The 25,868-nt window shown below is 56.8% G+C and overlaps 3 protein-coding genes and 1 long non-coding RNA gene across 17 annotated transcripts in view; 2 read left to right on the top strand and 2 right to left on the bottom strand.

The window, feature by feature from the left end:
• The window catches only part of DGCR2 (DiGeorge syndrome critical region gene 2), a 48,431-nt gene extending 45,035 nt beyond the window's left edge, over positions 1-3,396 (top strand). The window contains exon 11 of the mRNA XM_082774233.1: positions 260-3,396. The gene's annotated coding sequence lies outside the window, so the exon portion shown is untranslated. The remainder of the gene's footprint in view (positions 1-259) is intronic.
• A 3,687-nt stretch (positions 3,397-7,083) lies between these two features.
• Positions 7,084-11,444, top strand: LOC309884994 (carbonic anhydrase 15-like). Its single transcript, XM_082774511.1, has 8 exons — positions 7,084-7,231; positions 8,553-8,588; positions 9,219-9,389; positions 9,490-9,650; positions 9,986-10,078; positions 10,343-10,409; positions 10,566-10,732; positions 11,009-11,444. Exons 1-8 carry the CDS (start codon positions 7,165-7,167, stop codon positions 11,213-11,215), a joined length of 969 nt encoding a protein of 322 aa, XP_082630637.1. The 5' UTR covers positions 7,084-7,164; the 3' UTR covers positions 11,216-11,444.
• Positions 11,445-18,423: 6,979 nt separating this feature from the next.
• IGLL1 (immunoglobulin lambda like polypeptide 1) overlaps positions 18,424-25,868 on the bottom strand; it is a 58,323-nt gene continuing 50,878 nt past the window's right edge. For all 11 annotated transcript variants that reach the window (XM_082773805.1, XM_082773807.1, XM_082773803.1 and 8 more), the window contains 2 exons: positions 20,675-20,710; positions 18,424-18,939 (listed from right to left, as the gene is read on the bottom strand). In XM_082773805.1, the coding sequence (XP_082629931.1) occupies positions 18,617-18,939; positions 20,675-20,710 (359 nt within the window). In that variant the 3' untranslated portion in view covers positions 18,424-18,616. The remainder of the gene's footprint in view (positions 18,940-20,674; positions 20,711-25,868) is intronic.
• Positions 20,726-24,174, bottom strand: LOC309884664. 4 transcript variants are annotated; one of them, XR_014318654.1, is made up of 3 exons: positions 24,081-24,174; positions 22,317-23,962; positions 20,726-21,278 (listed from the first exon to the last, which is right to left on the bottom strand). It is a non-coding gene; the product is annotated as an uncharacterized lncRNA (long non-coding RNA). The 4 variants fall into 4 exon arrangements; XR_014318655.1 differs by having other exon boundaries at positions 20,726-21,095; XR_014318656.1 differs by having other exon boundaries at positions 20,726-21,062.

The raw sequence follows: 25,868 nt of genomic DNA, 5'->3' as shown, positions 1-25,868 counted from the left end.
AGTCAGCAAATGAGATAAATTATAAGGAATATGTAAAGAATGCCCCTTGTGAGTGTTCTCCTATTACCTTATGAAGGGTACAAGCCTAGAGGGACAGGAAGAAAACACTGCATGGGGTGTATATGTGAATTATTTTTCTAGTAACGATGAGAAATCATACTTGTATGACAAATCCTAACCCACTATTGTGGTTTCCCAGTGCAGCTGACTTTTCCCTACTGAATATGCTGCTACTTTCTATTCTGTGTCTTGCCTATAGGCTTATACTGTATTTGAGGATTGGTCTTGACAATTCAACTCCTTTTGCACAGAAAACTGTGAGTTTCATTATTGAGATCATATCTGGAGTCTTGACGTTCAGACACTTGCTAACGATCTTGAATCCATTGGAGAGTGAATCACAGTTCTCGTGTGCGCTGCTGCCGCGCGAGTAGGAGGAAGCACTGTTAGGAAGCCTCTCCGCCTGGAGTCGTACCACCACGGCGCGTGTCCTGTTCTCTGGTTTGACTGGCTCTAACGTGAGCAGCACGAAATGAGAGGAGCAATTCTCCACCCTGGGGGATCTGTTACCATCTCCTCCTCTGAGATCAAGTCCTGGTCTAACGAAGTGGATGGATAGCAGTAGTGAGAACCATGCATACAAATTGAGCATTTCTGAAGTATGAAAATAAAGCGGGTTTTGTGCATTTTTGAGCACATTCATACGTTTTATACATTGTATGTACTGATTTTTCTTTAGTTTTATAGGTACGAATGCGTGTGCGTGCGTGCGTGTGTCTCTGGGTGGCGATATATATATAAAAATATATATACACTGTAGACGGTACCCTTTGTGCTGCGTCCAGCTAGGTGAAGCTAAGCACTGGGATATAAACTAGGCTCTTAGGGTTAATACTTCTCTGAAGCTGGCTACACTCTGTTGTAGGACAGGATGTGATAGTGTACACTTAAGTAGGATGCAAAGTCTATGCTACTACAATCTGTTCCTGAAAATATTTTGTTAGCAGTGCAAATTAGAAAATTTCTAATTCCTTTTGAAGCCAGATGGAACATTCATTCTCTGTAGTATCCTAGCGCAATAACAAAAAGCCTTTTGGCTTGGTTTAGTCTCTGAAGCTGTGTTTTGTGGTTGAGGTGAACAGATACCTTACCTCACACATCTCATAACACTGCAGGAATCTGTTCAATATATATTTTTTTTATTTTACTTTTGGTTCTGTGGTGAATTTATTGAAAATAAGCTCTGTTACGATTTGTAACTTCATGATAGCTCCCGGCTATAGTTGTTCCAAATGCGGGCTTCTTTGTAGAAGCCTCAGTGTAATATTTTTCCTATAGCTTCTGAGCCTTTCCCACTTCTATGTTGGCACAGAGGCTGCGACTTTCTCTCTTTTTCCCTATCCTTCTTCATCTTAACTGTAAACGAGGGAGATCTTGCCTTGAATGGAGCAGCTCACTAAGTACAGCTCTTGTTTACCTCTCAGTGAGCTTCTAATTTGGCAATAAAAATGTCATTTATTTCCCATTTTAACGTAGCTTTTTCACATTGAGTATTCTCTCTTGGAGCAGAGAACGTCACAACTGCTAAGACTTCTGGACCAACTGGGGAAGGATTAGTTTTCTTGACAGCAGTTGACTCCTCAGCAAAACTTCCTTGCCCTTGGCAAGGTGACTGGTACGTAACTTTGTTCTGAGCGCCAATTAAAGGGGTTGAAGCTTGATGCTTGCCTGAGGAAGACCTTACTGTTTTGATTGCCATTAGATTGATGAGATCTTTTAGAGTTATTGTGCATTGATTTTTATTTTTTGTCTCCCCATCACCATTCACTTCTCTGGATGTTTTTCTTATCTACTGGTGCATCCCCAATCTTCCTGCAGATACAGCAGGGGAGGTTCCATTACCTTATCGTTCCTTGCAGCACAAATGAGCAAAGAGGGCATTTCTCTTTGAATGTTCCTGACCACAATCTATCTTGTCAGGTGTCAGTACTCTGTCCTGTGCAGGGCTCACGCATCCCATTGTGGCCTCTAACAAAACCGTTCCTCAGTTTCCCCTTCCTTACTACGTACTGTGGTGCCATATTGAGGTCTCTGCTGTTCCTTCACGGGCAGTCATAGATATTCACTTGTATCGGTGTTATCAGTGATACATGTACGCAGTCTCACAGCAGCCTCTCTTTTTTTAATAGGTGAGTTGTAGAATATTGTAATGTTAGAAAGACAGTGGGTTTAGTTCTGTGCTAGAAGATCAAAATTGTCATTCAGATGTACAAAGAACTTGTCTGTGTAATGTTTGGTTGTGTCTAGTCCTGAGTCTCAGACGATTCCTTTATCCATTTGTGACAGGGCGCTGGTCGAGAAGAAAAAAGAAGCAGGTGAATTTTTTTCCTGAAGGCTTAATCTTACGGTCTGTGCACAGGCAGCATTCCTGGAAGTCACTGGGCTCTGCCTGAGCCAGTGGCACAGGGCTGCCCAATTCATGCATCTCTGAAGTTTCACCTGGGAAGAAATTGTTTTTGTGACCAGTAACTTACTGTTCTTTTCCCATCTGTTAATTGAATTTGAAGCTGTTTTAAAAACTGTTTTTATCTTTCAGAAGTCATTTTTTTCAGTGATAAAGCCCTGAAATTCTGATGTTTTCTCATATGATCCATAACATCTCTTTTTTTTTTCAGTTGCTGAAATGTATTTTTTCCTCTCTACTTAGCTAAAGAACATGAAATATACAGAAATTTCTTTTAAATATCCCTTGCAAGTTGGGAACTGGACCCTAAAATTAGAACAGATCAGTGTAGAGGAGGCAAATCAATCAAAGTTCATACATTCTGCTTCCACCGTTACCCAGTTCCAAACGAAATCTGTGCTTCTTTGGAGTAGATGCATTCAGCGGTGAGGATCTGCTTCCCCTAACAATATTCTGCATTAGCTGCCTGCTACGGTACGACATAGCTTTAATTTTCCAGTATTGTGCACCTTGAACGTTGAGTGGGTTGGAGTTGATGCCAGCAGAGATGCTGCACTTGCAGCCTGCGTGCATGGCCATGCTGCACTGTAATCTGAATGTCAGACTTGTGTATGCCTGGGAGGCTGAGAGAGAGAATGAGACACTGCTTTTTACCTTCTCTTGGAAAATAATTTTAGCCAACGCTGCATTTGCAGGCTTCTCCTGTGTAGTTGGTTTGTGACTGGATTTAACTGTGGCAGTGTATAAAAGATTTTGATATTCTGTGAAATACCATGTAGAATTTAAATTTGATACTATGATAATTCAGTCCCTGTGACACTGTTTTTTTGTTTTAACTTCTTTCTTTGGGGTTGGCACTAATCTTTCTTTTTCTCAAGATGCTGTGAGAAACATTTCATCCAAATGCCAAATAAATTGTGTTCTGTAAGACAAACTGTCCGTTTCGCTGTTTCCTGATTTCTCGCACTGGCGTGGTTCTTTAGCAATGTGAAGGAAGCCTTGTTAGGTGCACTTCCAGACCATGACCTTGCCAAAAGATCAGTAGACTCGTTTGGTTTCAAACAGGGTGGCTGTAGAAGTGTCTGTGTACAAATACCAGTGGCATTTACCTGTAATAATGTAACTTGAAGAAAGTCTGGTGTTAATAACTGTGAAGGCCAGGTGCAGCCCCTTCCTGCTGCCCTCATGGAGCTGCTGTGAGCCTGTGGAAGGAGCAGAAGCGGGGCAGGAGCTGTTCGAGGCAGCGGCAGGTGGGACAGGAGGGAGCTGAGCCCTGCAGCTCACCATGGCCTGCATGGAGCAACCGGGCTCTCGGGCAGCATCGAGAGTGCCTGATCCTGCCTGGGGACTGATGTTTAACCAGCAGGGATCACAACTATGTGCCCATGGCCTCCAGAGCCCCTTGTCAGCACTGATCTCTTGTCACAAGTTGTGTGTCACTGACAGAAAAACCTGACGGGAGCTCCCCTGTCCCAACCTCGAGCTATTCCAAAGCACCCCTTTGTCCTGAAGCTTCCAAAGGGAAGGTTGGGGCTGTGCCCCGGGCCTGGCCCTGCTGCAGGGCGAGCTCCGGCCTTCATCCTGTGCAGGGGAAGCCTCGGGGGGCCCGGAGCAGCCTTGGGGCAGCGGCGGGGCTTTGGCAGGGGGCTCGTGTGGGCAGCAGGGGGCAGGAGCGAGCCGCCGGGCGGGCAGGGCCCGGGCCCTGTCCCTGTCCCTGTCCCTGTCCCTGTCCCTGCCGGCCCCTCACCGCCCTCACGGGGCCGCCTGGCGGCAGGGCCGTGCCCGGGAGGCCTTGGTGGAAAAATAAGTCCCTTTAAGCTGTTGTGTGGCTTTAGGGATGCGAGACTGCAGCTGCAGCACGGATTTCCCCTGCCATGCCCTGAGCCCTGCAGCCCCTCCGGTGCCTGCGTGCCCCTATCCTTGTGGCAGCGCTCAGCAGCCTTCTGGCCTCCTCAGGGCTGGGAACACAATCCCAGCCCCAAACTGGGCTCCATTCCTAGGGCTGTGTAGGGTCAAATCCCCTTTAGCTGGGGGAGGTAACCAAAGAACGGAGCTCCCACTCCCAGCAAGGTCTCGGGGAGCTGCTTTCGGGGCTGGGGAAGGAGCTGTGGCTCCTTAACGCATGGTCCAGCCCTGGCCGAGGGGACAGTGATGTGGCTCCGGGCTGGGGCTGAGCTCGTGGAAACACTCGGTCACTGGGCTCGGTGCCTGCCGAGAGGTCTGCGGGATGCTCCAGGCTGTGCCCGAGCTCTGCTGGTGGCTCGGTGGCCGCAGGATGCGCTCATTGCTGAACGCCAGCCAGCACACGGTGTCACTGCCGCCACCGTGCCACCGCTCGCCATCTCCTGCCCACAGAGTTTTGGGGTGACAGGAGGCGAGGTGTCATTCACTGCCGGTGCCACAGGCAGACGCAGCATTTGGCCCCGGGGTGCCAGGCGGTGCAGGGGGGCGATGGGGCCGCACGCAGCTGCTGCCCACACTGCCGCCTTTGTGCGGGCACCGGGTGCTGCTGCACTCCCTGCCCTGGCTCTCCGGCCACGCCAGCTTACTGCCAACAGCAGAGCAAAGTCAGGAGCCACCAGGGTATTTATTCTGCTCGGGCTCCGTCTCCCTGCTGCTCTCACACAACGCTCTGTGCACCCATCCTTGGGCTGCCTGACCCACACAGCACTGCTCTGGCTGCTCCAGTCCTTGTCTTGCCGCTGTCCTGCTCACCCCACGTCCCTGGCCGGGCTCAGCGCAGGATTCACCGCCGGGAGCTGCTCTTGGCACTGCCACGTGTTGGTGCAACGCTCGCTGATGGTGCCTGTGGCGGGGGTTCCCAGCAGGGTGGCACCATGCCCACGTCTGATCGATGGCTGCAGCTTCAGAAACTATTTTTATTTTTCAGAGCCTTTTTTTTTTTTTTTTTTTTTTTTTCCTATAATGGCTCTCTCCCTTCATGCTGGTGCGCACGCATGCCAGCGGGAGCTCACCTCCTGCTGGCTCCTGCGCAGCAGGGTGATGGACGTGGTTTCTCCGTGAGGACAGCGCGGAGCTGCAGGGTTCAGCTGTGAGCCCCCCGCCACCATCACAGCAGCAGCAGCAGGCCGGGAAGCACAGAGCAGCTCCTGGAAGGTTTGATCTGGTTCCTATAGAAACTGCAGGCTGCTCCAGCCTGGTGCAGCGGGAGGGCACTGGGACGGGTGGGAGCAGGTACGGACTCTTCTTGTGGGGCCGTCGTGGGACGGGGGGCTCATCCCTGCTGGGCATCTCCGCGTGGTGCTCCTGGCCATGTGTCCTCTGTGGTAGCATCTCTGCTTCTGCCTGCCTTGCCAGAAATAAGCACCAGAGAAACTCTGTGCCCTGGAGAATGCCCTGGGGTGGGGAATAGCCCCGGGCCCATTGGCAGGGAGGGTGCATGGAGGGGAGGGGGTGTGCAGCGCGGCCACCCCCTGCTGTGGACACAGTGATGGCCAGGGGCAGAGGGATACTGGGTGACACTGGGTATGGCTGGGGCAGTGGCTCTGCCTGGGGAGGGGGACAAGCATGCCCCAAAGAGCCCCATAGAGGTGAGCCCAGCCTTTGACGTTGTCCCTGCAGCAAGTGGCAGAGCTGAGCTGCAGTGAGTCCCCGGCCAAGCCACCAGCAGGACGCTTGTTTCTGCGGCCCTTGTGTCGGTGCCGAGGTTTATTTATCCTGGCAGCACTGCCAAGCTCTGAGCCAGGACGTGAGTACCTGCAAGAGATGAGGGATGAGCCCTGTGGCCTCCTTTTTCACTGCTGTCTGAAGACAGCTGGGATATTTTAGGATAATGTGACAGCACCACAATCCTGCACGTTCACTCCCCTTCCTACCTACCCTCTGCAGGAGAATAACTCTTTCGTTGGGATAAGAGCTCCTCTGGGATGTGACCCCCCCCCCCATGGGGGCTCTGGGGGCACAGGCTGTGAGGCACTGCCTCTACGGCCCCACTCAGGAAAGTGGCCACTTCCCAAACCAGCCCTGGCCGAGGTATCGTGGGGATGAGCTGGGTTTGGCCCGTGGGTCCCCATGGCCCTGCCTGGCCCCGGCTCCTACCGTGAGCCCCCTAGCAGGGGGGCAGCACCGCAGGCAGCTCCTGGTGGGTTCCAGTGCCATGCTGGGGGTGAAGGCTGTCGCAAGCTCCTTTGCACGAGTGTGTGTGCATGCAAGGAGTGGGGAAAGGATGGGGCAGCCCCAACCCTCTCTGAATACCGATGGTCCTGCAGGAGCCTGTCTGTGGCCCTGCACAGGGCTGGGGGTGCAGTGGGGATGCTGCAAACCCCCGCTTTAGGGATGGAGAGCATCCCTAAGGGGATGGGATGCCTGCGGCACCCCTGCCACCCTCTTGGCCCCCAGGAGGGCAGCAGGCCGGGCAGCTTGGTGCAGCCCCAGGGCTTTGGGAGGCTGCCGCTGCCCTGCTGCTCCTGGCTGCCCACACGTGCCAGCCCGGGCAGGGGCCTGGCGCTGCGCACAGGGGCTGGCTGGGGGCCGGGCGCTCCCTGCTCCCTCCTAGCAGACGAGGAGTTAAAAACTCAGCCCTTGTGATGAATATTTAACAGCAGTGCTCAGGCTGGAGCTGAGGATTTCTCCGGGGCTGGCAGCGCTGCATCCCGCCCCAGCCCTGCCGCCCGCCCGGGCGCACTGCGGAGGAGGACGGGGCATCACGGCGGGGTGGCCGGCACGGCCCTGCTGCTGGCATGGGGCCGCAGGGGCTGGGGATAACTTTTGTGACTTTGCCTCTTGTCATCCGAGTGGCCGCGGGAGGTGAGATGCGCTGCCTGCCCGCTGCGCTGCTGGTGCCTGGGGTGGCCGGAGGGACGGGCGTGGAGCGCGGGTGCCAGCGGTTTGTTCCCCTTCCACCTGTCAGGGAGTGGATACGGGTCCAGAAGGCTCGGGACTGGGGGACCTGGTCCTGCCCCATCCCTGCAGGACATCCCTGTCCCCACTGTGATGCCGGGTTGGGGAGGTATTGGCCCTGCTAAGAGGTGGCTGGGTGGGTGCTGATCGGGTCGGGTGGGCATTCAGGAACTTGGGATTTGGGATGCAACCCAGGGAATGTCACCGTGGGTGAAACCTCCAAGTAGCCTGGGGCTTCTGTGCTGGGCTAGGGCATGCGGGCACCCTGCTTTGGGATGAGACTGGCAGCAGCAGGCGCTCATCTGGCTCCTGCCAGGGGATGCTTGTGGTGGGGCAAGGGCAGCATGCTGCGGCTCTGAGGGATCCCGAGAAGCTCAGCTCCCACTGCATGGGGAGGAAAGTCCAAAATCCCTGTCCTGGGGACAGTCTGAGTCTGGCACCATCCCGCTCCAGACCCTCTGAGGCTGCTGTGCAGCAGGGATCTGGATGCGGGGCCGCAGGCCGGGCTGTCAGCAGCACAGGTGGTGCAGGAAGGGCTCAGCGGGGGCTGCCTGCCTGGCCCATCCCTGCGGGTGGCTGCGAAGGGCCGAGGCCGGGGGCTGCTCTGTGCCACTGCTCCCCCGGCACAGCATCCGCACCCTGCAGCCAGTCCCTGCGGGCACGTGTGGTGCCGGGGGGGCCGTGCTGCCACGCAGGGATTTGGGGCCGGTTGGTGGGACTGCGATGGGAGCAAAGCCCGCAGCCCTGGGAGCTCCAGCTCCACGGTGTTCCCGCTTCCCTGCCGCACTGAAGCCCGGCGTGGAGCGAGTCCCCGTGCTGCCTGCCTCTGAGCGCTGACAGCAGCGCTGGTGGGAGGGAAGCGGCTCTGGATGAGGATGCTCCAGGCGACGGGGCGAGCGTTGTCCCCGTGGCGTGGGTGCAGACCTGCCCACGGCCACCCCTGCGTGCTGCAGCCACCTCCTGCTGCCTGACCAGCCGTTGGGGCACTGAGGGTGCTGCAGCCCCCCGTGACTGCCTCCCCCCTCGGGCTGGGGCTGCGGAGATGGGGCCCGGCCACCCCCAGGGGGTGACCCAAATTGCACAGAGCTGCCCGGGAAGGCAGAGAGGGGGTGAGCATGCGGTAATGCCAACACCAAGTGGGGCTCAGGTGGCTGAGGGGGGTTTCTCTGCAACAAGAGGGGTTTTGGGGTGCCCCCGTGGCCCCCCTGACCCGTGCTCTCTCCCGCAGGGCAGTGGTGCTACGACTCGCAGGACCCCAAATGTGGTGAGTGGGGACAGCCCCGGCACAAGGGCACGGCTCTGTTTCGGTGCCCTCCCTGCCTTGAGAGGCACCTGCCCTCGGTACGCCTGGGGGCACATTGTTTGGAAGCACACAAATAGCTTGTAAAAGGTTAATTAAGGCTCAAGGAGCATTTAATCAGCTGTTACAGCCCAGCTGCTTTATAGCCCTCGGGTGCACGTGCACCGTGCCCGGCCACCGCAGCAGGTCAGCCGTGTCCAGGAGCGCGAGTGGCCGGGCTCTGCTTGTTGCTGCCCCACAGAGATTTGACTTCACAACAATTAAACCAAGGCGGGCAGCGGCCAGGGCTGGTTTTGGCTGAGGAGCGGGGCTGGCGGGGGGCAGCCAGGGCTGCACAAAGCCGGCCACATGCCCCGGCAGAGCTGTGGGGACTGCTCCTTAATGAAGGCAGTGGGTAATGGGGAGCCTGCGGGGTGGGCAGCACGGGGGGGGGGGCTGCAGCTCCCAAGGTTTCCAGCCAAAAACCTCCTCAGGGTAATGAGAGAAGGGATGGAGATGGTGCAGGGACTTCGGGGCCAGCTGGGGGCCTGGCCACCCTCATCCTTGTGTACCCCTGGGGGTGGAGGTAGCTCACACGGCCGTGCCCCCCCGCAGGCCCCAGCCACTGGAAGGAGCTGAAGGCCACGTGCGGCGGCAGCAAGCAGTCTCCAGTGAACATCAACAGGCGCCGGCTGCAGAGGGACAGCGGCCTCGGGGACATCGTCTTCGAGGGCTACGACCAGGCCCCCCCGGGCAAGTGGAAGCTGGTGAACAACGGGCACACGGGTGGGTGCTCTGCCCCCACAATGGGCTCAGCCCCCCGCCGGTGCTGCAGCTCTCCAGTGTCCCCGCGGGGCCAGCCCTGTCCCTATCCCGTCCCTTGCAGTGATGCTGAGCCTGGAGGGTGAGCCGGCCTCCGAGCACATCGCCATCAGCGGCGGGGGCCTCCCCGGCCGGTACCGCGCGCTGCAGCTCCACTTCCACTGGGGCAGCCCGGCCGCAAATGGCTCCGAGCACACCCTGGACGGGCACCAGTTCCCCATGGAGGTAGGCGGGGAGCAGCCCTGGTGCCCACAGGGATCGTGTCTCAAGTCGGGGAAGGGAGGGAGGGTGGGCGTGAGTGCGGCTCCACCAAACACCTTGGGATCCTCTTGGACAAACGAGCCTCTGTGCCTGTAAGGTATTTATGGTCTGTCAGAGTAGAGCAAAACTGACTCACTGCGGCTGGAGCAGATGCTCAGGCACACAGGCTGTGCATCCCCTTTCCCCCTTTCCCACCTCTGCCCCGGGCACATTGCTCTCCCAACCCAGTGCCTGGTGAGGTCAGGGTGAGGTGGGGGCTCGGCTGGGTACCCATGCTCAGCCCCTCTGTCTTTCCCCAGCTGCACATCGTCCACATCGACGCCAAGTACCGCACCCTGGGGGAGGCCAAGGGGCACCCGAGCGGGCTGGCCGTCCTGGGCTGCTTCTTCCAGGTAGGCTGGTGGTGGCTCACAGGGTTGGTGATCTCCAGCACCCGTGGGTTCAAGCAGAGCACTGCTGTGACCAGGGGCCAAGTGTCCCCAGAGGACCCGTATGTGTTCCCAAAAGCTCCTTATGAAATGCCGGCTCTGGGCGATCCCTGCCTGAGCACCCCCCAACACCGTGTAAAGCAGGGGCCCCACTGCAAACTCCTCCACCCCACTGCCAGGCTGCAGGATGGGCTCTGCCCACCTGAACTGCTTGCTCTTGCCTTGCAGGTCTCTGAAGCCCCAAACCCCAACTACAACACAATTGTCAGTGGCCTGAGGAACATCTCCCATGCTGGTGAGGCATCCTCGTGCTCCTGCTCTGGGGCACGAGCAGGAGGGGAGGGGTCCGGGGGTAGGCTGGGGCAATGAGGGGGTTGTGGGGCAGCGGATGGGGGTGGCCCTGCTGTCCCCTGTCCTGGTGTGGGCTGAGTGCCCGCATCTCGCCACGCAGGGCAGTCTGTGGACCTGGCCTCCACCTTCCGCCTGAGCACGCTGCTGCCACGCGCCAGCCGGCTCTCCAGGTACTACCGCTACCAGGGCTCCCTCACCACCCCCGACTGCAGCGAGGCCGTCGTCTGGACCGTGTTTGAGGAGCCCGTGGACATTGGCTGGGCGCAGGTAGAGTGGGCGGCCCTGCCGTGGGGCTGGAGAGCCTCAGGTGGCCAAAAGCCGTGCCATGAGCATCGTGCTCCTTGTGCGTTTCCTTACACCTGAACAATACAGGGGAGGTAAAGGGGATGTCTGCTCCTGGGGCACTGGGCTGGGCTGTGGGGCTGGGGGAGCTGAGCAGGGTGGGTGGATGAATTCACTTGGCCCCGTGTTTGAGCCATGTGTGCCCCAGGGTTGGGACACGCGGTGGCACGGCTCCCAACCCCACACCTCTCCCCCTGGCAGCTGTGGGCGTTCATGAATACCGTCTACTTCCCGGCCTCGGGCGCTGTGCCCCAGAAGATGACCAACAACTACCGCCCGCCGCAGCCGCTCCACAGCCGCAAGGTTTTCGCCTCCAGGGACGCCACCTCCAGCCGCGGCTGCCCCTGCCATCTCCTGTCCCCGCTGCTCCTGCTGGCCCTGCTCAGCCCCCTCTCGCCATCCCCATAGGGTCCGGCACCCCCGCCTGTCACCTCCTGGCCCCCAAAATCTTTGCAAAGAAGCAAGGTGACGTCTGATTCATGGGAAATGGGGAAAAAAATTTAAAAAAGCACGTCGGGACAGCAGCTGGGCCAGAGTGCTGCAGCCCTGGCTGGTGTGGACGTGGGGCTCAGCCACCCTGTTGCGGGGCTATGGGGCCTGTCGGGGCTGGAATAAAGGCGAGCTCCTGGCCCCGTCACTGCCTCCGGCTCCATGTCCCTTCAGTGGTGATGGTGATGGGTACGTGGCACGGGGGGCTGCAGGGAGCTGGGGGCAGCAGGATGGGGCCAGGCTGGCTCTGTGATGGTGCACGGCTCTACCGTGAGCCCCAGGTGCCGAATCCTGGCCCAGCACGTGTCCCTGTGGTTGCCGTGTGTGCAGACGTGGCCACGTTGCCTTCCCCTGGGCCCTGTCATGGGGACGTGGCACATCTCAGCCCCGCGGGGTGCAGCACGGGGAATTTGTGGCCCTTTCCCAGAAGCTAATTTTAGGCCAGCAGAAACTGCTGCAGCTGTGCCTGTGCTGCCCTGCCCGCGCCTTGGGGCAGAGCCACACAGAGCGGTGACCCATCCTTACCGTGCTGATGCTCCAGGCCTTTCCAGCCTCTTTTGAAGTTATGGGAGTAAGAGCACAGGTCCTCGGCCAGCAGCAGAGGGGGGCTGCCTGGGCTTTTCTTCATTTCTGGGGGGAAAACGGTGCTGCGGGCCTGCACGGAGCCAGCCAGGGCTGGGGTGTGGGTGCGCTGCAGATCCAGGGAGCCCAGGGGACCCCTGGCAGCCACAGAGTGTTTGTGGCCCCCACAGCCACTGCCCGAGCTTGGCTCCTTCAGGACAGCCCCTGGGAGAGGGCCACGGCAGGGTGGATGGGAACCCCTGGTGAGACGGAGCTTCCTGGGGGGCTGCAGCACCCATGGGTGCAGGAGGGTGCCTGAGTATCCCCCACGTCTGGCCTTTGGGCTCCCACTGAGGTCCACAGAGGGGAAGAGACATCTCAGGCAGGCGGCCTGGAAGGTGTCTGGCAATGACCCCATGCACTGACTGCAGACCAGGGCAGGGGACGAGCCTGAGCTGGGTCCGGACTGAGACCTTCCTGGAGGAGCAGTTTGTTGGACTCCGGGGGTGCTGGTGCTGCACCTGCACGGCCCGGCTTGGTCACTGCAGCCGAGCTCCGGCCGTCACCGCCCTGGAGCAGCGGCCATGCTCAGGGCCCTGAGCACTGACCTGCCCGCAAGGGCTCCATGAGTGCTGTGCAGGGGGTGAGAGGGTGCCTGGGGCCAGGGCCAGCCGGCACGTGTGGGGCCACACTCGACCCTGCGTGCCTGCCCCTGGTGAACCACGGCCGGTGTGGGGGCTGCAGGCTGGTCCCTGCCACCTTGCCCTAGGGCAGCGTCCTCTGTGCCCTGTGGTGTCCCCACATTAAGGGGCTTTGAACATGCCCATGGGTGAGCCTGGGGAGGGGGACAGGGCCAGGAGCAGTGCAGGAAGCCCATTGTGTGTGGCTGGGGACAGCAGAGGCCCCAGGAAAATGTGGGGCACTGTGCAGCAGCGTGGCACAGAGCGGCCCTGGGCCCAGCAGGACCACTGGTGGCCTGTGGCTGGAGGGGACCAGTCTCTGTGGCCACAGTGGCACCAGGTGGCTCTGGGGAGTGAGGCACAAAGCCCTCTGGCCATGTGAGCCCCCCTCAGACACACACACACACAATTTCACTGCATCCATGGTTCAGCCTCAGTGTTCAACATGGCTGCATGATGGGCACTTTCATGGCCCAGTTTTAGAATCACCGCGTTGTTTGGGTAGGAAGGGACCTTAACATCCGCCTTCCCCAGCCCCCTGCCATGGGCACGCCGCCTCCCACCACACCGGGTGTCCCAAAGGCCCGTCCAGCCTGGCCTTGGGCTCTTCAGGGATGGGGCAGCCACAGCTTCTCTGGGCAGCCTGGTGCAGAGTCTCACCGCCATTGAGTGAACAATTCCTTCCTGGTATCTAACCTAAACCTACTCTCTTTCAATTTAAGGCCATTACTTCTTGTGTTATCACTGCACTTTGCAGCATTTGCAGTGTTTGAGGTGCTTCTACAAACTGCTGCACTGACATGCCCCCAGTTCCCTGCAGCAAAATGAGACCAGAGCCTGCTCTGGAGTCAGGGGGCAGAAGCTCTTCACCCCCCATTTTCCCAAACCCCAGCAACCATCACTGGGGAGCTGCCTGGAAACCCCCTCTCTGAGCCATTGCCAAAATGGAGCCCAAAATGAGCTTCTGCTCCTGGCCCTGCTGGCTGCCATGCCAGGCAGCGGCGCTCTCAGTGCCGCGTGCTGGAAAGTTTGTTCCGAGGAAGCCGAGCGTGCCGTGGCCATGGCTATTCCTGGCCGCCAGCTGGTGTTTGGCCAAAGTGGCCGCATGTTTTCGGCCAGGATGCGATTTTTAGCAAGAGAAAGTGCTGCCCCTGAGCCCCGTGGCTGCGGTCAGCACATCTGGCCAGAGGGGAGCGCAGGCCCAGCTGTGGGGCTGGTGATGTGCAGCTGCACATACATGCGATGACCAGCTCGCGGTGCCCTTCTAAAAATGCTGAAAAACATGGCAGAAACACTTAAAAAACAACACTTGGCCCAGGGAGGCTGCAGAGGGCTGGGGAAAGGCCGTCTGTCTGTCCGGGGATGGGGTGTGCTCAGAGCACGGTGGCTGCTGGCAGGGGCAGCGCTGTGTGGGGTGCAGGATCCAGCCCCGGGGTGCACACCACATCCCCATCACCTCCCGTGAGTTCCCCCCCATGCCACAACTCTGGCACTGTCAGGCTGTCAAAGTGGGGAGAAAAATCAGCATTTGGCTTAAAAACTTCCCCAAACGGCTCAGTGAAACAAGCACCTTGCTCATGCCCGAGGGCCTGGGGCAGAGCACATCGCTGCACACATTGCACACACGCTGGGCCTGGCCCCGCTCCTGCCTCCCCGCTGCCACCTCCCCAGCCCCAGCACTGTGCCTGCTCCCGATGTGTCCCAACAGCAAGCTACAAACCCGTTCATGGAAGTCTTAAACAGTGATGAAGCTCAACTCACGTTCATTTTTCAGACGAGCTGTTTTCAGGACATCAAGAGATGGCTTTGTTGGCACACCTGCATCAGGAAACGTGGCTTTTTACAGTAAACACCGGCAGAAAACAAGTGTTTGCTTCCTTTCCAGAACAGGTGCATAGCTCTGTTGGGAGTTTTACTTTATTAACACGCTAAACTTGAAATGACAAATATTTTTAAGCAGCTCAGAGGTGTTTATTTTTGAGTTGGCTCAGCTTGTTTATGACCTGGACAAGCCATGCAGTTTCTATTTGTTGCTATTTACCGCCGCGCGGGCTGAGTGCATGGCTCCAGAAAAAAACATCCCAGCGGCAGGGCTGCTCGGGCTGCCCAGCTGTACAGCGGGCGGTTGCTGTTTTGCCACTGCCATGCAAATTTTTTCTTCTCTGAGAGCGGGCGATTTCGGTCAGGTGGTACTTGCTGCTGAGCCCGCCTGAAGCATTTATTAATTTCATTTAATTCCCCTTTAATCATGGTGCAATGGAAGCTGTGCTCTCTGAGCTGCCTGCAGCCAGGGATGTGCTGCAGGGGGAACATTCCTAATATATTTTATTTCACACATTCTGGGAAATCTGCTCCGTATTTTGGGAGTCTGCCTCGTGCATTTCATGGCAGGTCGCAGTGTCATGGACAAGCTCAGCCATGGCGCTGCCTGGAGGCAGGCAGGAATTACTGGAGTAATTCCATCTGTCAGTAAGGATTCAGGTTGACCCAGTGGTGGAGTGGGAACAGGGGGCCCAGCATGGGCAGGGCGTGGCACATGGGGACAGGGCCATGGGCAGAGCAGCGCACCCAGCCCCGGTTGTGTGGGGTTGGCGGTGCCGCATCCTGGGGGCCCTGTGCACTCGGTGAGGCAGGGTGTGCGTGTGTGTGTGCGTGTGTGCATGTGTGTGTATGTGCGTGTGTGTGCGTGTGTGTGTATGTGCTGGGTCGCCCAGGCTGGGCACCCACCCTGGCACGGTGCTGCCATCCCCAAGCAGAAGCCAAGCTCGACCCAGACCAGGCCAGCTCGGCCCAGCCCGAGGCGCGCGGCGCGGCGCTTGCTTGGCGCGGCGCTCGCTCTGCTTCACACGTCAGCGCTCGCTGGAGACCGTTTCACTTCCTTTTTTCTGCCAGCTCGGGCCCCCCAGCGCAAGTTTTGATTGGAGACTGGGGAGTAAATTTAGCTCGGGGACGCCCCGACCCCGCACAGCTGCACGGTGGGGCTGGTGGGGCCAGGGGCTTTCAGCACTGTGCGCCCCTGCAGCTGGAGACCCCTTGCAGCTGGATATGCTGCCCCACACCTTCCTGGAAAAGCTGGGGGGGGCGGGCAGCCCCCAGGGCCTCACACTCACCCTGTACCCTAAACCGAGCTGCCCCTCTGCCTGCTCCCACCGGCCAGCTGAGGCTATTCTGAGCGCCCGGCTCTTGCTTTCGAGTTTCAGCCCTGTTGCCTCCAGGAAACTCGGCTATTTGCGTGGCTCACAGCTGCCGAGACAGGGCTGGGGACGCCCCCGCCCTGCTGTGCCCCGGCCCCGCTGCTGCTGCATGGCAGGAGCTGCTGCCACGTCGCCCCAACCCACCGAGCTCCCACGAGCTGGTGGGGATGCCCAGGCTCACCGGCAGTGAGATTTGGGGTGATGGGTGGGAAAAGAGAGCACGCCCCGGCTGGTTGGGGGCACAGATGTGGAGGGGATTTGGCCTTTTGGTAGAGAGAAACTACCCCCATTTATCAGCCCCCCCACCCGGAGCCCCCGCTGAGCCAGCACCACGACCCCCAGCCTGGGCACGCAGCCCCCTGTGCAATCCAGACCCTGCGGGAGCACCAGCTGCCTCCGTCTGCAGCTAATTAAAGCCTTCCTGAAGCATGTCATTTACTAAATTAGGTCCCCCTCGATTTGAAATTAATGGCAAGCTGGGGAAAAAAAAGAAAAAGAAAAAAAAGGCGACTGTTTAAAATTTCACCAAAGGACACCGCAGATCGAGAGCGAGAGCTGCAGCTGGGTGCGGAGCCCCTGGGTTGTTTTCCATCAGCACGTTTTCTCGTTAGCAAGTCCCACCACAGCAGGGGGGTCAACTTGGGGGGGTCAGCCAGGGCGCTGCTGTGCCCCCACGGGTGGCACTGCCTCGCCCCATGCCAAGGCCCTGTTTTGGGTGCAAAGCGGCCCTGTTGCGGGAGGCAGGGCAGCACGGCGCTGTGATGTATAATTCAGCACGCTTTCCTCAGTGGGCTGCTGCTTACGGAAATGGTTTAGCAAAATCTTTTAATCAATAATTAGTGAGTTCCCCCCTCCAAAGTCTGAATTCCGAAGCCAGAGCCCAGCTCACAGCTGGGAACCCCTGCACAGTATTTTCCAGCCAGAGCCTCAGGGCACCATTTGCCAGATCTGTCAGGAGCACTGAATCTCCAGCTTCCCGAGAGGGGAAGGAAAAGAAAAGCCACCCTCCCTGAGCCCATCTTGGCACTTGTGCCACTGCAGCAGGGCAGCCTGCAGCAGTTTGCCTCAGGGCTTGGCTTTGTGACCATGGGCAGAGGGCTGCGATTTGGGCAGGGACATGGGGCTGGCGGGGACCTGCGTGGCAGGGAGCTGCTGCCCAAGAGAGCCCCGGTGCCACGGAGGGGCTGTCTGAGGCCCTTCCTTTCCTGGCACGTCTGGGGTTGCTGCTCCAGCAGGCGCTGACCCCTTGGAGGTTTGGCCAGGCAAGGAGCAGGGCAGTGGGCAGAAGCTTTGCCCCCCCGGATCTGTAAGAGTTTGTATTTGGCAGGGTATTTGTACTGTAGTTTTGGCTTAATCTCCTGAGAAATCCTCGCGTAGGAGCTCTGCACCCCCTCAGCAGGTCCCAGCTCTCAGCTCAGGGACACGGCGACTGCAGGCCACAAGTCCGGCACATGCTGGGGGAGAACTGCTGGTCCCTGGGGAAATCCCAACAAAGAGGCACGGGGCACAAAGCAGGATTTCACCTTCCACTGACAAAACTCAATTGCTGGAGGAAGAAAATGAAATTGAGACCGATCCCATCCATCAAACACTGTCCTCAGTGCCATTGAGTGCACATCAATGTCTCCCAGCCCCTTCCCAAAGTGGAGAAAAGTCCCCCACATCACTGAAATGTCACAACTCCACAGTGAAGAAAACAGCCAGACTTGGCTTCAGTGCTGCACCAAGTGCAGGTGTCTGTGTCCCTCCTCCAGCATCGGTTTAAGGCCATACAAAAATCTCTGTCCTGAGAGTGTGGCTGGCCCCTGCTCCTGCACCCACCAACAGCTGGATGGAGACGTGGGGTGGGCAGAGGACAGGGTGGTGGGACAGATGGAGGTGTTGGTGTGGGTGGGTGAGTGGATGGAGGTGTTGGTGTAGATGGGATAGCGGGACGAACAGATGAATGTGTGGAGGTGTTGTGGTGGACGTGATAGATGGAGGTGTTTGCATGGACTGGGTGGGTGGAGATGTTGGTGTAAATGGGGTGGATGGGCAGATGTGCTGGGGTGGGCCGGATGGATGGAGACATTGAGGCAAACAAGACAGACTCGGTGGGAGCACACAGGGCTGACAGCCACACAGATCTTTCTGCTTGCTGGCTGCTAGGGTCTCTGCCCAGAGCTGCCCTGTGGGGGCCACAGGAAAACCTCCCTGAGGCCGTGATGGGGATGGGACACACACAGGGGCACATGGTGTGGGGACCAGGCTGCTGCAGGCATGAGGCACGGGGACAGCGTAACGTGTGAGCGGCCACTCCGGCATCTCCACCCACAGGACACCGGGATGACTGAGCACACAGGGACGGAGCCAGCACTGGCCATGTCCCCAGCACACGCAGCAAGGGCAGCAAGTCCCTGTGAGGGACCCGGCACCCAGACGCCAGTGAGTGAGGGACAAGGCCATGGCCAAGCTCTCAGTGCCAGCACAGTGCTTAGACTGCCCCAAACTGCCTCAGAGTGCCCTGCCTTTGGTGTAGGAGGTGCCAGGGGGGTGCATCAGTGTTCCCAGTGCTCAGCCAGGAACCCCAAGCACTCCCAGCACTACCAGTGTGTGCCTTCCGCCCCAACCCTTCCCCACACCAGGGCTGACCCCGCTCCGCACGGGGCAGTTGGCGCGCACAAGGACACAGAGACACGGATGCAGAGCCAGCGCTAGTTCAGTGTTGGTGTTTATTCGTGTGACACCCGGCGGAGGGGGACAGGACCAGGGGACAGGCATGGGGGGGTGGCGGGGGCATGAAGAGGGACATCCGGGTGAGGAGGGGGGGCTGCTGTCACCAGCAGTGGCCAAGAGGGATGGGAAGAGTGAGGAGCCACTGTCTTCATGGCTGTGCCCCGTCGGGGTTACGAGCACTCGGATTTGTTCAGGGTCTTCTCGATGGATTTGCCGTCGTGCGTGACCTGGCAGACGACGGAGTTGGCGCTCTTCCAGTCTGAAGCACTCAGCGTCAGGTAGCTGCTGGCCATGTACTGGTTGTTGCTCTGCCTCTGGGACGCAGAGGTCTCCACGCCACTGTTCCGGTCGGAACCGTTGACTTTCCAGGTCACCGTCACCGGGCTGGGGTAGAAGTCGCTCATCAGGCACACCAGGGTGGCCTTGTTGTGTGAGCTGATCTCCTCCTCGGATGGCGGGAAGACGTGGACAGTGGGAGACGCCTTGGGCTGGCCTGCAAGAGAGGGGGAGAAGGCCGTGAGACCCCACCACAGCAGCCCCGCCGCGCGTCTCCACCCCAGCTGGCATCAACCCTGACCCACAGCGCGTCACTGACGGCCCCAGTGGAGGCAGAGATAGGGCACACACATCCACCTATGTATGTGTGCGTGTGTATAAGGCTGTATGTATAAAACACACACACATCCGTAAACCCTCGTGTTACGTATAGACACTCTATGTGTATATATATATATATACACATATATTATAGATCTGTGTTCAGATAAAACACATTAAAGATATATTATCCATAGATACACACATATATTACATATATAGATATATTAATATATAAATATATAACTATATATTAATATAATATATATAAATTATGCAATATACATCATATATACATATACATGTATTATATATTATGTACATGATTATGATAAATGTATATTATATATATTTATATAAGCATTATCTTTTATATATATGTGTGTATATATATTCACATATATATGTATATATACATATATATGTTTACACATGTATATGTATATACATATATATACACACATATATGTATATATACATATATGTGTTTATACATATATGTATGTTTATACATATATATACACACACAAACACAATTTCAACCATATATATTTTGTTGAATCTGATTCAGTTTTAGAACTCTGGTTAGTTGCCATAATGCCATTTCTTTCCTGTTGTGTGGCTATTTTTTTAATTTTAATTAAAATTTTAAAGACGAAGCAGCCAATTTTCTGGCCAGCTCTGCTTTAAGGAATGTTCAGACTCATTTCAGAAATAAGTACAATTAAAAATCACCATGGTAAAGGCTGGTAAAGGATATTTGTACTTTCTGAGATGGCTATCTCATGAAATGTACGATAGCCACAAATCTAAATCTGTATCTTTATCTACACGAGAAACCCCCAATTAAAATTTTTTCTGCTGATGAAACTGGTAAACTACACTTTTCTTGGACTTATGCTGAGTGATTTGTGTCAGATTTTTTTTTTTTTTTGGCTAATTTCTTCTAAAAATTACGAACACAGAAGCAATAAAGTTATTCCTGTCTGCTTTTTAGCAAAATAACAATTTTTTTTACAGCACTTACCTGAACAGCACGCTCAATACCTCTGAAAAATTGAATTTCAGTTTCCAAGGACAAGTCATTTCAGTGTCACCCGGACTCACCAACAGCACCGGGGCCACTTCAGGGTCCCCGGCAAGAAGGGACCGGGGACGAAGAACTTCAGGACTTAGTCTAAGTCCTCTTAGTCTAAGTACTTAGTCCTGAGGACTAAGTCCTGAGGACTAAGTCCTTAGGACAAGAGGAAAGGTCTAACAATAAAGACTATCAACTAATTTCTTGACAAAGACAAAAATTGACTTTCTTATCAACCTAAGTCTGATTTTCTGAAATTTTCTGATTTTTTGAAAAGTTCTGTCTCTGGCAGAGACAGAACTCAGGCACATTTTCTGGCCGAATTTTAAAATCTTTCAATTGTCAAAATAACCCCAAGTCCTCTGTGGTGCACACCAGAGTCCGCCGGGACAAGACACAGCCCGCGACAACGCGCTGAGAGCCCGTCTCTGCACCGGCGACAGACCCCAGCCCACCGCCAAGTCCGAGAAAAACCCCCAAATCACCCAAAATCGACAAAATGTCACAATTTCATGGCAGGCCATGAAAGACCGAGGCGAGGTCAGCGACTTACCCAGGACGGTCAACATGGTCCCGGCCCCAAATACACCTCACAGTGATACAGGGCCATGCAAAAACCTCCCACGCCATGGCAGGGGCAGTCTTGGGTCCCATGGAGATGTTAGGATGGAGGTGGTGGGATGGAGGTGTCCTGATGGATGCAGCAGGATGGAAAATGATGGAATGGAGGTTCCTCAATGGACACAATGGGATGGAGGTGACAGGATGGACACGATGGGATGGCAGTGATGGAATGAAGGTTCCTCATGTCCCCAGCTGTTGTCACGCTGCCCCCGTGGTGGTGCTGGAGCCCAGCCGCTGGTGCCGCTTGGGGCCAGGACAGGAGATGTGCCCCCGTGTCCCCTCTGGGGCTGTTCCCTTGCCCCCACTGCAGCAGGGCCCTGCAGCAGCCATGCTCAGTGCTCCTGTGTTTGCTGCAGGAGATGGAACCAGCCCCCGTGGAGCAAGCCCCAGCACCCAAGAGGGCTCCTGCTCCACTCCCTGGCTCTGCCAGAGCATCCCTGCTGCCAGAGCATTCCTCCAGGGAGGGCTCCTGGCCCCCTGAGCACAGGGACAGACCCCAGACAAAGCGCTGCAGTGTGGAGGAATCTCCTCACCTAAGAAAAGGAAACATTCACCAACCCAGCGAGCTCAGGACATGGCAGTGAGAAGTTCAGCTCCGAGCTGATCAGGGCCATGGCTCATGGTGGTGGCGTGATCATATTTGACCAAGGAGGAAGGACTCGAAGACATGTTTGCAAGGGCAGCACTGGCCCAGTGTTTATTTGGATGATGCCCAAGGCAGGGCAGAGAGGAGGGATTTGGGCACGGGGAGAAGGAAGGGCACAGGGACAGCAGAGACTTGCCCAGGAGGGATGGGACAGGGCAGGCAGGGAGGTGCCATGCCAGGGAACGTGATGCTCCAGGGCCGGGGCTGTTCTGCCCCCGTGGAGTTAGGAGGAAAGCCTTCACAGCATGGTCAAGGCTGTACCAGCAGGGTTTTGGACCTTGCAGGAAATTTCCAGTGCTGCCCCTATCACCTTCAGCCAATAACTCAAAGTCTTTGTGGACAGATCATTTGCCAAACTAAAAGAGCTTCCCTGGAGGTAGGAGGTCCAGAGGAAATGTGATGTGCTTGTCTGCAGGACTCCCAGTCACCAGCACCCCACTAGCCAAGGCACTCCTGTCCTTGGCCAGCCAGACCAGCCAGTCTGCTCAGACCCAAAGCCTTCCATTTCAGCCCCCTGTACATTCCCTCATCAAATCATAATGCACACCTGGAGCTTTCTTTAGGAGAAAGAGCTCTGTTTCATAACTCTAAGTAACCACACCACCCAGCAAACAGATCTTTATAATATATCTTTACCAAGGAGCTCCTGCACTCAGACAAGTTGAACAAGACCCAAATAATGCAGCCCAGGTTGTGACCAGCAGGGACTCTGCAGATTTCAAAGGACCAAAAGAGTTGTGCAAGCAGCACAGAGCAGTCAGCCTGTGCAACCTTCCTGCCCATCAGGGAAAGGTACGTGAGCATGTTTCAGTGTGGCTCGACAGACTGAGGATATGCTACCACAACCAAATAGACAAGTTGGAGGACAAAAACAAAACCAACTGAAAACAAATGAAAAAAGGCCAGGAAGAACCTGGGCACTCACCCTTTGCTGGGAACGACTGTCAGTGAAGACGGAGCGACTTATGGAGGGCGATCAGCTGGGTCCCACCACCAAGGAAGCACCCGCAGCAGTGCACGGCTGCGCAGATGCAGCCCAAGCGGGAGCCCAGCCCTGTGTGCGGCCAAGCCCAGCTGCCTGCTGCATGTCATGGAGTGGGGACGGTATTTGTGCATCCTCCCCATCTCTCCCAGGGGATATCCAGCAGCTGTGCCACCATTGGCCAAGGTCTTGGCTGAAGTCACGCATCAGATCCCCACTCAGACACCTCCCAAATACCGATTGCTTGTTGGCCACTTTTAGGGCAGCCCCCCCAGTCCTGGCCAGCCTGCCTTTGGTGGCTGTACACCATCCCTCCCACCCCATCTATTACTGTGGTGGGGTGGGAGGTCACTGGGCCCAGCTTTACCCCACTGGAGCACCACTGCCCTGTCCCAGCTGCCGGCATCATTCCATAGAGGAAAAGAAAATGTGCAGGGGATGTGGATGCCCAGCCAGAGCAGCTGGAATGAAGGCACTGACTTAAAAATGAACTCAAAAATATTCAAATGCTGTGGTTTCTGCAAGTGGTTATAGAAAGAGACATAGCTGGTGAATCTCCTGAGTCACTAGAAAACAAATGATACATCGAGGACTTTGTGGTTGGAAATACTTTCTGTTTCAGAGGTTTCTTTTGCCTCTGCGAAAGCTTAAGCACTGGTGCAAATGACAAAAGTCATCAAAACTACCTGCAAAACATTTAGTTGAAGCCGAAACCACCTGTATTGGATGAGTAGTTTCTAAGCATTTCTGAGGGGTCAATGGGATTTCAGTTCCATTTTACTGGACAGCAATGAAGGACAACAAAATGCATCTTGAAAGTCCGTCTCTCCTTCTCAGTGGGCTGCGTGGGGGACAGCAGGCACTGTCCTGATGTGCCACCCCAGGGGAGGTGGTCCTTCATCATGGACGTGGCAAAGGACCTCAGCAGGTGCACAGACAGACAAAAGGGTGCAGGCATTGCTGCATGCAGGAAAGGCTGTGGTTGGTGGCTGTAGCCGGGCAGGGAGGAAGACATCAGGGCCCGGGGAGCAGCCTGGGAGCACAGGGGTACCAGGGAGCAGTTTGGGGCAGGAACGGGGCTGCTGGAGCAATCCCGTCCCTGAGGGATGGTCACAGCGGTGGGGATCTGTGGGAGGGCAGAGCAGAGAGACCAGGCACAGTCACTTGCAGCAATGGGCCCCAAGGGCAGTGCTGAGTCACAGACCTCTGCCATCTGAGGGGACAGCAGGGAGCCAGCTGCTCCTGCAATGGCAGAAGGTTTTTGTATCACTTCCCCATTGCACTGTGTCACTGTGTCAATTTAAAATCACTACTGTAGTCACCACAGAAATAGACGGCCTCGTCCTTGGCTTGGACCCCAGTGATGGTTAACGTGGACACGGAGCCAGATTTGGAAGCAGAGAATCGTGAAGGGATGCCCGAGGGTCTCTTGGTATTGTCATAGATCACAGTGACAGGGCCAGTGCCAGGGGTCTTCTGCTGGAACCAGCCGTAGTAGCTACCACCCCCGGAGCAGGTGATCTGTACGGTGTCGCCTGGGTTCGCCGACTTTGAGGCCGGCTGAGTAATCGCTGCCTGGACCAGGGAACCTGGAGAGGGAGAGGAGAGAGGGGAGAAAATGGGCTCAGCGAGTGCCCCACTCGCACAGCCCTCAGCTCGCAGCAGCCCAAAGGGCCCGGCCGGGCACAGCGAGTGTGTCCAGGGAACCTGAAGTGTGGGCGAGCACCGCGAGGAGGAGAGGGGCCCAGGCCATGGCGAGATCCCACCAGCTGCGCGTCCCCACACCGACGGGGCTGTGTCGCGGACCCCGACTCCCTCTTAAACCCCCGCCCGGCCGCAGCACGGCCCCTCCATGCAAATGCGGCCCCGCGCTCTTGGCCACGTCCCGCACCTCGCTCCCCACCTCTCCGCCCAGCCCCTCCACCGCAGGCACAGAGGGGTTGTCCCCGGCCTCGTGCTGGGGACACGTGACAGCACCCAGGCGCAAAGCGCTCGCACGCAGCCCCTTGCCTCAGACTGGGCCCTGCACTCATGTAACCAAGCAGCCAGGGACAGCATGGACACAGGCGCTGGCGGGTACTATGGGTACTACGGGTACTACGCAGCGCTCACAGCTCCCACAGCACCGCTGTGAGGTGCAGACACCTCCGGCCTCAGCACCCCATTGCCCCATCTTCCCCTCACACAGCTTTACATGTCCGTGGCCGCTGCTGCTTTTCCCCAACACAGCCGGTGCCTGCCCAGGCACACAGGGGCAGAGCAGGTGGCAGCGGCTCAACAGAAGAGGCCCCAGGGACTGGCAGGACCCCCAGCACACCGGGGCCAGCAAAGTGCCTTGGGTTAAAGGAGGCCCCCAGTGGCCGCGGCTGCATTAGCAGGAGCCCCGAGGATGGCGAAGGACTCAGAGCGCCGCTCGCACGGCGATGGCTGGCGTTTGTCAGCCCCAAGAGCAAGAGGCCAGCAGGTGTCTTAGCTGAGGGACCGCTCCTGCAGGGGCACCAAGGAAATGGAGACAGGCGCTTCCCGGAGGCAACAGGCACGAGAGGCAACGGGAACAGGCTAACAAACTACAAACCACAGAATCACCACATGGTTTGGGTGGGAAGGGACCTTACCGCCCACCTTTCCCAGCCCCCTGCCATGGGCACGCTGCCTCGCACCACACCGGGTGTCCCAAAGGCCTGTCCAGCCTGGCCTTGGGCTCTTCAGGGATGGGGCAGCCACAGCTTCTCTGGGCAGCCTGTTGCAGAGCCTCACCGCCATTGAGTGAACAATTCTTTCCTGATATCTACCCTAAATCTGCCTGCTATCAGTTTAATAGCATCACCCCTTGTTCTATCACTATGTGCCTCTTCCTGGCAGCCAGGAAGGCCAACCCTATCCTGGGATGCATCAAGCACAACATCTCCAGTCGGTCAAGGGAGGTGATTCTCCTGCTCCACTCTGTGCTGGTGCGGCCTCACCTCTGGTACTGCGTGCAGTTCTGGGCACCACAGTACACAAAGGACATTAAACTGTTGGACAGCGTCCAGAGGAGGGCGACGAAGATGGTGAAGGGCCTAGAGGGGAAGACCTATGAGGAGCGGCTGAGGGTGCTGGGCCTGTTCAGCCTGGAGAAGAGGAGGCTGAGGGGGGACCTCATTGCAGTCTACAACTTCCTCTTGAGCAGGAGTGGAGAGGCAGGTGACCTATTCTCTGTAAACACCAGTGATAGGACCTACTGTAACGGAGTTAAGCTGAGGCAGGGGACGTTTAGGCTGGACATCAGGAAGAGGTTCTTCACCGAGAGGGTGGTTGCACACTGCAGCAGGCTCCCCAGGGACGTAGTCACTGCACCAAGCCTGTCTGAATTTCAAAAGCGTTTGGGCTGTGCACTTAATGACATGGTCTAAACTTTTGGGTAGACCTGTGCGGTGCCAGGAGTTGGACTTGATCCTCACGGGTCCCTTCCAACTCGGGATATTCTATGATTCTGTGAAATCACTCTCATCTCAA

Source organism: Aythya marila (genome assembly GCF_965140915.1).
Source record: "Aythya marila genome assembly, chromosome: 17".
NCBI classification, from domain to species: domain Eukaryota; kingdom Metazoa; phylum Chordata; class Aves; order Anseriformes; family Anatidae; genus Aythya; species Aythya marila.
This window is presented reverse-complemented; position numbering and strand designations above follow the sequence as displayed.